At 44.4% G+C, this 11,160-nt stretch overlaps 1 protein-coding gene across 3 annotated transcripts in view; it reads left to right on the forward strand.

Moving 5' to 3' along the window:
* The window catches only part of prex2 (phosphatidylinositol-3,4,5-trisphosphate-dependent Rac exchange factor 2), a 232,719-nt gene that overhangs the window by 163,862 nt on the left and 57,697 nt on the right, over positions 1-11,160 (forward strand). For 2 of the 3 annotated variants that reach the window (XM_065019466.1, XM_065019467.1), the window contains exons 31-36: positions 2,856-2,897; positions 4,310-4,407; positions 4,617-4,763; positions 9,628-9,730; positions 10,082-10,225; positions 10,865-10,979. In XM_065019466.1, coding sequence (XP_064875538.1) covers positions 2,856-2,897; positions 4,310-4,407; positions 4,617-4,763; positions 9,628-9,730; positions 10,082-10,225; positions 10,865-10,979 — 649 coding nt within the window. Of the gene's footprint in view, positions 1-2,855; positions 2,898-4,309; positions 4,408-4,616; positions 4,764-8,899; positions 9,581-9,627; positions 9,731-10,081; positions 10,226-10,864; positions 10,980-11,160 lie in introns of those variants that run through there. The other variant, XM_065019468.1, reaches the window with a different exon arrangement.

Here is an 11,160-nt window from a genome sequence, read left to right on the forward strand (position 1 = left end):
GAGAAAGTTTTTTTGCAGAGTCCTTCAATGTTTTTTCAATATCTTGTGCCATGTCAGTTATCGCTCCGTGACAATTCTTCAAGACAAACTGACACTTTGGAACAATTGAACTTTGCCTGGTGCAACTCTGCAGTGGCAAGGAGACACTCTTTTACAAAATCTCCTTCCGAATGAGGCTTCCGTTTCTTTGCGATAAGCTAGCTCACCACAGAACTTGCTTGCATAACATCTTCCCCATCTAAACGAGGTTTCGTAAAGGCGGCTTGTTGGACACCCCGCTGAAGAGCAATGACTTTATCCACACCAAGTTGTCCTCGCAACTCATTCAGTTTAGCATGTTTCGAGCTGTAATGACGCTCCAATTTTTTACTATTTTATTTTAGTGAAAAAAATTATGTCTAGAGATTTTTTTATATATAATTTTTTTTATTTATGAATTGACAAGGGGGCCTGATCAAACGTTCTCGTTGAAATTCAAAATGGATTAAATATTGTTATTTCTCACCCATCTACACATAATACCCCATAATGACAAAGTGAAAACATGTTTTTCGATATTTTTGAAAATGTATTGAAAATGAAATACAAAAATATCTCATTTACATGTTTTCACACCCCTCATGTGAGTCATGTTAGAATCACTTTTGACAGCGATTATAGCTGTGAGTATTTCTGGGTAAGTCTCAAAGAGCTTTGCACAACTGGATTGTACAATATTTGCACATTATTCTTTTCAAAATTCTTCAAGCTCTGTCAAATTGTCTATTGATCATTGATAGACAACCATTTCCAGGTCTTGCCATAGATTTTCATGCAGATTTCAGTCAAAACTGTAACTCGGCCACTCAGGAACATTCACAGTCTTCTTGGTAAGCAACTCCAGTGTAGATTTTGCCTTGTGTTTTAGGTTTTGTCCTGCTGAAAGGTGAATTCATCTTCCAGTGTCTGGTCGAAAGCAGACGGAACCAGGTTTTCCTCTAGGATTTTGCCTGTGCTTAGCTCCATTCCATTTTTTTTTTGTCCTGAAAATCTCCCCAGTTCTTAACAATTACAAGCATACCCATAACATGATGCAGCCACCATTATGCTTGAACACATAGAGGGTGGTACTCTGTAACGTGTTGTATTGGATTTGCCCCAAACATAACACTTTGTATTCAGGACAAAAAGTTAATTGCTTTGCCACATTTTTTGCAGTATTACTTTACTGTCTTGTTGCAAACAGGATGCATGTTTGAGAATATTTTTAATCTGTACATTTTTTTTTCACTCTGTCAATTAGGTTAGTATTGTGGAGTAACTACAATGTTGTTGATCCATCCTCACTTTTCTCCTATCACAGACATTAAACTTTGTAACTGTTTTAAAGACACCATTGGCCTCATGTTGAAATCCCTGAGTGGTTTCCTTCCTCTCCGGCAACTGAGTTAGGAAGGATGCCTGTGTCTTTGTAGTGACTGGGTGTATTGATACACCATCCAAAGTGTAATCAATAACCATGCTCAAAGGGATATTCAATGTCTGTTTTTTGGTTTTATTCCCCATCTACAAATAGGTGTTATTATTTGTGAGGCATTGGAAAGCCTCTCTGGTCTTTCTGGTTGAATCTGTGTTAGAAAATCACTGCTCGCCTGAGGGACCTTACAGATAATTGTATGTATGGGGTACAGAGATGAGGTAGTCATTCAAAAATCATGTTAAACACTTGTATTGCGCACAGAGTGAATCCATGCAACTTATTATGTAACTTGATAAGCACGTTTTTACTCATGAACTTATTTAGGTGTTGAATATGGGGCGGCAGGGTAGCCTAGTGGTTAGAGCGTTGGACTAGTAACTGGAAGGTTGCAAGTTCAAACCCCCGAGCTGACAAGGTACAAATCTGTCGTTCTGCCCCTGAACAGGCAGTTAACCCACTGTTCCTAGGCCGTCATTGAAAATAAGAATTTGTTCTTAACTAACTTGCCTGGTTAAATAAAGGTTAAATAAAAAAAATAAAAAAAACATGTTGACTCAAGATATTTCAGCGTTCATTTTTAACTCATTTGTAAAAATGTCATAATTCCACGTTGACATAATGGGGTATTGTGTGTAGGCCAGTGACAAAAATACCTCATTTTTTTATCAGGCTGTAACACAACAAAATATGGAAAATGTCAAGGGGTGTGAACTCTTTCTGAAGGCGCAGTGTATTAATCCAACATTCTGACTCTATTTATTTCTGTCGGAGTGTGTGTTTGTGTGGGAATCACGTGTGTTTGTGTGGGAATTACGTGTGTTTGTGTGGGAATTACGTGTGTTTGTGTGGGAATTACGTGTGTATGTGTGCCTAAATCCCCGATCAGATCACACTTCTGTCAAAGTGAGTGTGTGTGTGTGACTTTGTGTGTGACTTTGTTTGTGTGTGTGTTTGACTTTGTGTGTGTGTTTGTGATTTTGTGTGGTTGTTTCTGACTTTGTATGTTTGTTTCTGACTTTGTATGTGTGTTTGTGACTCTGTGTGTTTGACTCTGTGTGTTTGACTTTGTGTGTGTGACTTTGTGTGTGTGTGTGGCGTTGTGTGTGAAATAAGCAGTGGAACAGCGTAACCTCTCAAGATGACTTTCTCACTCAGCCTCTATGCTGCCAAGGTTTTTAATGTTCCACGAACACCACTGTGGCTTTGATATTGATACTAAACACACACAGACTCATATTATCTGTGTGCTTCAGTTAGTCTTCAGATGTGTAGAGACCTATCTAGACCTAACAAGGCGGTTGGTGAGAGACATCCTATCAGGTTTTATGGGTCAGAAGCACCAAAGTATCCTAAAGTCTCTGAGAGTCTAACCTTGGTTTGTCCTTCACTATTCCAGAGGTGAAAACACGACTGCTCTTGGTCCTACTACAGTACACAGGTTGGTTTTCCTCTTCTCTTAAATGCCTTGGATGTAAAAAACAATGTACAGTTGATAGGGACATACACACACACACACACACACACACACACACACACACACACACACACACACACACACACCACAGTGTCCTCAATACACACATCTGCAATGAAACAGAGGAGTGAAATTGAATTCTAGGGACTAAACTGCAGATCATCTACATAGCTCTCTCTACACGGTAATTGAGACACTAGCTAAGCCCACCTAAAACACCTACAGGAACATTTTGGTCATGACAAAGTCCCTCATGATCCCATTACAGCACCCTTAAGAACGCATATCTCCCTATTTCTCAAGGTTATAGAGTGAACAGATTCTCCTGAGTAGCGCAGCGGTCTACGGCACTGCATCTCTATGATACAGGCGTCACTACAGACCCCGGTTTGATCCCGGGCTGTATCAAAACCGTCCGCGATCGGGAGTCCCATATGGCGGCGCACAATTGGCCCAGCGTCGTCCGGGTTAGGGGAGGGGTAGGCCGTCATTGTAAAATAAGAATTTGTTCTTAATTGACTTGCCTAGTTAAATACTAACAAATCATTGAATAAAAGATAATAATGTGGCACAGAGGAAGCACATTATGAATTCTACTGGAGGTTCCTGAACCCATTTTAAAATGAGTGGATTGCTTAACTTCTCCTTGCAGGCTATTTTTCAGGAAATTATGGCACCAGACAATTTCTTTTCGGCTACAGACCACCTGTCTCTTGACTCCATGTATTTCAAATTCATGTTTTATGCCCAACTGACTTGAACGTTGACCACAATTGAACTTTGAAAAACTTTTGACTCGACCCAGGGAGTTTTGTGTTTTGTGAATTTGTGTTCAGCATCGATAACAAGTTAATTTTCTCTCACACACCTCCCCTATCTCTGTCTCTTCCTCTCACTCTCTTCCTCCCTCTCTCCCCCCATACCGCCTCCATACCTCCCTTCATCCCTCCCTCTCTCTACCTCCCCCATCCCTCCCTCTCTCTACCTTCCTCCATCCCTCCCTTTCTCTACCTCCCTCCATCCCTCCCTCTCTCTACCTCCCTATATCCCTCCCTCTCTCTACCTCCCTCCATCCCTCCCTCTCTCTCTACCTCCCTCATCCCTCCCTCTCTCTCTCTACCTCCCTCCCTCCCTCTCTCTCTCTACCTCCCTCCATCCCTCCCTCTCTCTACCTCCCTCCACCCCTCCCTCTCTCTACCTCCCTCCACCCCTCCCTCTCTCTACCTCCCTCACTCCATCCCCCTCCCTCTCTCTCTCTCTCTCTCTACCTCCCTCCATCCCTCCCTCTCTCTCTCTCTACCTCCCTCCATCCCTCCCTCCTTCTCTCTCTACCTCACTCCATCCCTCCTTCTCTCTACCTCCCTCCATCCCTCTAGACTCAGAGATCCAGTTGAGAAGAGATATGGTATTCTGTCAGTCTCTGGTAGCAGCTGTTTGTGCCTTCTCCCAACACCTACTGGCTGTTCTCAACCAGGTAACAGTGTTTGTGTGCATGTGTGTGTGCGTGCGAGGGTGTGCTTGTGTGTGCGTTTCAACATTTCTATAACTTTCCCCAAATTCCCAGATTTTCCAGAATCAGGAGGCAATGACCAGGAAGTCCGGGATCCTCCGGGAATTGGGGAAAGTTACTGGAATTTTGTAACCCTACAGCTAGCTTAACATTTTAACCCCTCCCCCCTCCAGACCCAGGGATCAGGCAGGGAGGCAGACCCAGAGGCCCCGGACCCCCAGGATCCTCAGGAGGCCCAGGAGGCAAGCCGACGGTGGCTGGAACAGATAGCCTCCGCTGGGCTACTTCTCCACTTCCAGTCCCTCCTCTCTCCCAACCTGGTGAGTGACTGGCAGACAGGAAGTTATCAACCACCCCTGGACACTCATTGTATATTGAGGCTAAATATGATTGATTTGCAACACACAAAAAATGCTAAGATGTTCCCCCCCAAATATTCCACATTATTTAAAATACTCTGCACGGCACCTGATTCAAAACTAGATTAGAATACTGCAGAGTATATTGTAAGCCCTGTTAGTTCTTTACCAGAGGAGATGCTTGGTGGCCTCACCTCACCTCACCTCATCTCCACGCCAAATCAGCTCCAGAACAAAGACAAACAAACTTAGTGCTCCTGTGTGTATGTGACCGCCCGCAGTGGAGTTGAATTGTGTGTGTGTGCGTGTGTGTGCGTGTGCGTGTGTGTGTGCGTGTGTGTGCGTGTGTGTGCGTGCACCGGGCTCCCTGGAGAGGGGTAGGACGGTGACGTTAGGTTGATTGTGGATGTGAACAGCCATGTCATTGTATTGCGACTGTCCTCAGAGGAGCGACTGTCCTCTTGTTTCATGAGGGGACTTGGCTCTCCTAGCGTTCTACAGTACACCCAATACTGCCCCTCCATGGTTCAGCAACCGGACACTATGTAGCTCTGTAGCCCAGCTTAGCACTGCTGTGTTGGTACAGTTCAGTACAGGATAACCGATAACAGACCAGATTTGACCTCTGTCAATCCCCACACACATACGTCTACATTAGGATAGTTGCAGAACTCGTAGTTGTAGTCAGTTCCTGATCAGTGCACTTTGTTTAAGTGCACTAGAGCACTACAGTTTGTCATTGTGTTCGAGAGAGAATCTCCAAGTCTAACTTCACCCACTTAGAGAACAGAGGAGGAAGAGTTTTGCCCCCTGGTCTGAAGGGGATGAAGGGAAGAATATCACTCAGAAAGCAATTATTTTTCCCAGTGATATTTTCGAATCATTATTTATACACTGACTGAATGGTTGAGATAGCCAAAATGTCATTTAAAGTGAAAAGAAGTGGAATTTTCTGGATTTCAGAAGTGAAACTCCATTTCATTTGAGACAGGATTAAGTAAGAGGATCTCTCTCTCCCTCTCCCTCTCGCTCTCCACATCTTAACTCTAAGCAGAGGCACTGTACCTGCAGGTGCAAGCAAAAATCAAAGGCAGTGGTGTGTGTGTGTGTGTGCATGCCGAACCGTGTGTGTGTGTGTGTGTTAAACCCGCTCTCGGTGAACCTTGCCACACACCATTCCGAGGTAGTGGTTGGTTCCTGGTAAGCGACGACCGTACTCTCTGTTCTCACACGACAGTCAGTCAGGGCATCCCTAATGTCTCTTCAGTAACACTTCAACCACACAGTAGGTACATAATGCTTCTGCTGCACCGTTTATTAGAGAGGGGGGGAATAAGATGGAGAGAGAGAGGAGGAGTGTGACAGAGGAGCAGATAGGCACTAGCCAAAGTGTTTCCTTCTCCTCTGTGTCTGGCCTGGGAGCAGATGTGTTAGTTGTTTGTGTGAGAGGATGTTGTGACGGATGTTGGGAAAGGAAGCAGACACACACACCAGGCACTGTACACTCACTTTAACCCACACGCACCAACATGTAAATAGACTGCTTGGGGAATGTGAAGGGAAGCGACACACACACCAGGCACTGTACACTCACTTTAACCCACACGCACCAACATGTAAACAAACTGCTTGGAGAATGTGAAGGGAAGCAGACACACACACCAGGCACTGTACACTCACTTTAACCCACACGCACCAACATGTAAACAAACTGCTTGGAGAATGTGAAGGGAAGCGACACACACACCAGGCACTGTACACTCACTTTAACCCACATGCACCAACATGTAAACAAACTGCTTGGAGAATGTGAAGGGAAGCGACACACACACCAGGCACTGTACACTCACTTTAACCCACACGCACCAACATGTAAACAAACTGCTTGGAGAATGTGAAGGGAAGCAGATACACACACCAGGCACTGTACACTCACTTTAACCCACACGCACCAACATGTAAACAAACTGCTTGGAGAATGTGAAGGGAAGCGACACACACACCAGGCACTGTACACTCACTTTAACCCACATGCACCAACATGTAAACAAACTGCTTGGAGAATGTGAAGGGAAGCAGACACACACACCAGGCACTGTACACTCACTTTAACCTACACGCACCAACATGTAAACAAACTGCTTGGAGAATGTGAAGGGAAGCGACACACACACCAGGCACTGTACACTCACTTTAACCCACACGCACCAACATGTAAACAAACTGCTTGGAGAATGTGAAGGGAAGCAGACACACACACCAGGCACTGTACACTCACTTTAACCCACACGCACCAACATGTAAACAAACTGCTTGGAGAATGTGAAGGGAAGCAGACACACACACCAGGCACTGTACACTCACTTTAACCCACACGCACCAACATGTAAACAAACTGCTTGGAGAATGTGAAGGGAAGCAGACACACACACCAGGCACTGTACACTCACTTTAACCCACACGCACCAACATGTAAACAAACTGCTTGGAGAATGTGAAGGGAAGCAGACACACACACCAGGCACTGTACACTCACTTTAACCCACACGCACCAACATGTAAACAAACTGCTTGGAGAATGTGAAGGGAAGCGACACACACACCAGGCACTGTACACTCACTTTAACCCACATGCACCAACATGTAAACAAACTGCTTGGAGAATGGGAAGGGAAGCGACACACACATTCTCTCACACGCTGACCCTCTGTTGTGTTTCTCTGTCTCTAACACACATTATCTCACACACAAAGTTGTGTGTTTCTCTGTGCAGACTGGCAGGTGTGGCTGCTTCGCGAGATGGATTGTTGTCTCTACCTTCTTACCCTTTGTGCTGTTGTCTGTGCCCAATAATATTTGTGCCATGTTTTGTGCTGCTGCCATGTTGTGTTGCTGCCATGTTGTTGTTATGTTGTGTTGCTACCACGTTGTTGTTATGTTGTGTTGCTACCATGTTGTTGTTATGTTGTGTTGCTACCATGTTGTTATTATGTTGTGTTGCTACCATGTTGTTGTTATGTTGTGTTGCTACCATGTTGTTATGTTGTGTTGCTGCCATGTTGTTGTTATGTTGTGTTGCTACCATGTTGTTGTTATGTTGTGTTGCTACCATGTTGTTATGTTGTGTTGCTACCAAACTGTGTTGTCATATGTTGCTGCCATGTTGTGTTGCTGCCATGTTGTTATGTTGTGTTGCTACCATGTTGTTGTTATGTGTTGCTACCATGTTGTTATTATGTTGTGTTGCTACCATGTTGTTATTATGTTGTGTTGCTACCATGTTGTTGTTATGTTGTGTTGCTACCATGTTGTTATTATGTTGTGTTGCTACCATGTTGTTATTATGTTGTGTTGCTACCATGTTGTTGTTATGTTGCGTTGCTACCATGTTGTTATTATGTTGTGTTGCTACCATGTTGTTGTTATGTTGCATTGCTACCATATTGTTGTTATGTTGTGTTGCTACCATGTTGTTATGTTGTGTTGCTACCATATTGTTGTTATGTTGTGTTGCTACCATGTTGTTATTATGTTGTGTTGCTACCATGTTGTTATTATGTTGTGTTGCTACCATGTTGTTATTATGTTGTGTTGCTACCATGTTGTTGTTATGTTGTGTTGCTACCATGTTGTTATTATGTTGTGTTGCTACCATGTTGTTGTTATGTTGCATTGCTACCATGTTGTTATGTTGTGTTGCTACCATATTGTTGTTATGTTGTGTTGCTACCATGTTGTTATGTTGTGTTGCTACCATATTGTTGTTATGTTGTGTTGCTACCATGTTGTTGTTATGTTGTGTTGCTACCATGTTGTTGTTATGTTGTTTTGCTACCATGTTGTTGTTACGTTGTTTTGCTACCATGTTGTTATTATGTTGTGTTGCTACCATGTTGTTGTTATGTTGTGTTGCTACCATGTTGTTGTTATGTTGTGTTGCTTCCACACTGTGTTGTCATGTGTTGCTGCCATGCTATGTTGTTGTCTTAGGTCTCTCTTTATGTAGTGTTGTGTTGTCTCTCTTGTTGTGATGTGTGTTTTGTCCTATATTTAAATGTTTGATCCCAGCCCCCGTCTGATTGTGTTTCTCTCTACAGACTGATGAGCAGGCCATGTTGGAGGGTTGACTGATTGTGTTTCTCTCTACAGACTGATGAGCAGGCCATGTTGGAGGGTTGACTGATTGTGTTTCTCTCTACAGACTGATGAGCAGGCCATGTTGGAGGGTTGACTGATTGTGTTTCTCTCTACAGACTGATGAGCAGGCCATGTTGGAGGGTTGACTGATTGTGTTTCTCTCTACAGACTGATGAGCAGGCCATGTTGGAGGGTTGACTGATTGTGTTTCTCTCTACAGACTGATGAGCAGGCCATGTTGGAGGGTTGACTGATTGTGTTTCTCTCTACAGACTGATGAGCAGGCCATGTTGGAGGGTTGACTGATTGTGTTTCTCTCTACAGACTGATGAGCAGGCCATGTTGGAGGGTTGACTGATTGTGTTTCTCTCTACAGACTGATGAGCAGGCCATGTTGGAGGGTTGACTGATTGTGTTTCTCTCTACAGACTGATGAGCAGGCCATGTTGGAGGGTTGACTGATTGTGTTTCTCTCTACAGACTGATGAGCAGGCCATGTTGGAGGGTTGACTGATTGTGTTTCTCTCTACAGACTGATGAGCAGGCCATGTTGGAGGGTTGACTGATTGTGTTTCTCTCTACAGTCTGATGAGCAGGCCATGTTGGAGGGTTAACTGATTGTGTTTCTCTCTACAGACTGATGAGCAGGCCATGTTGGAGGGTTGACTGATTGTGTTTCTCTCTACAGACTGATGAGCAGGCCATGTTGGAGGATACTCAGGTAGCTCTGATTGACTTGGAGAAAGTCACCTTCTACTTCAGAGAGTTTGAAGGAGAACCACTGGTTGCAAGTATGTATGGAGAGACATGATCCTGTATGACATCTAAATCTATAGGAGATCACCCCCTGTCCCGACTCCATTCATTTAGATAACATTATCTTGCTCTAAATGGAATTCAACTACATTTACATTACATTCAGCTCAGCTTCATTCAATCCCATTTGACTTGTTGTGTTCCCTGCGGTATATAACACGTTGTTTATTAAACCTGTTATGTTCCCATCTGTATAACTACGCACCAAATGGAACCTGCTGCTCGTAGGGCTCTGGTCAAAAGTAGTGCACTATGTAGGGAAATAGGGTTGCATTGATGACGCAGCCTATGTATGGCCCTAGAACCTTGCTGTCTCTCTCTCCCAGACATGCCCATGTCGTATGAGGTGGAGGGGACCCGCCAGGCCCTGAAGGTCTGTTTCTACCTGGAGACATTCTACTTCTCCCAGCTACCCCAGCGCCTCCGGAACGGAGGAGGCTTCAAGATCTACCCTGCCCTGTTCACCCAGGGTAAGACCCCGCTTGGCCAAACAGGGTCCATTATCACAACGAACGCTCAGAGAAGGAACGTTGATCTAGGATCACTTTTGCCTTTTAGATCATGATGAAGACGGTTACATAGAAGGGGAGGAACTGATCCTAGATCAGCACTCCTTCTCTGTGATGCTTTATGAATACGGGTCAGGATATTGGTGGATTTCTGTATACAAGTGGATTCTCGTAATTGTTTGTCTTTTTTTTGTCTTCTCTAGCATTTCACGTGTTTAATTTCATATCTATATCACTACCTCTATAATGCATGGTTGGGAAAGAGCGTGCAGGGCATTTCACTGTACTGTTTAACACCTGCTGGGGGGTCCTGTGCATGTGACAGTAAAACTAGAGTGCTGTATCTCTGCAGTAACACGTTGTAATGTGTCTCTCTCCCCTCTCCGTCTCCCCTCTCTCTCCTCTCTCTCGCCTCTCCCCCTCTCTCTCTCCTCCCCTCTCTCTCCTCCCCTCTTTCTCTGTCTCCTCTCTCCTCTCCCCCGGTCTCCTCTTTCTCTTTCTCTCTCTCTCTCTCTCTCTCTCTCTCTCTCTCTCTCTCTCTCTCTCTCTCCCTCTTTTCCTCCTCCTCTCTCCTCTCCCACTCTGTCACTGTGTGTGTAGCTCTAGAGAGTATGGAAGGGTATTACTACAGGGATAGTGTGTCTGTAGAGGAATACCAGGCTCAGATTAACTCTGCCTCGCTGGACAAAGTCAAACAGTACTACAAGAGACTGAGGTATGGGCTGCTAGTACACACACACACACACACACACGTTCTCTACCCTTTGCGAAAGACTTCTCCCGACATCGCCTGTTGACAGGCTGATAGGATTGATATGACTTCTATAGTTTTACTTCCTTCCTGTCTGCCCAGTGAGTTGTTCCTGTCCTCAAGGAGAAACAGCAGAGACATTAGA

The sequence above is a fragment of the Oncorhynchus nerka genome, linkage group LG6 (assembly GCF_034236695.1).
Source record: "Oncorhynchus nerka isolate Pitt River linkage group LG6, Oner_Uvic_2.0, whole genome shotgun sequence".
Lineage (NCBI taxonomy): Eukaryota > Metazoa > Chordata > Actinopteri > Salmoniformes > Salmonidae > Oncorhynchus > Oncorhynchus nerka.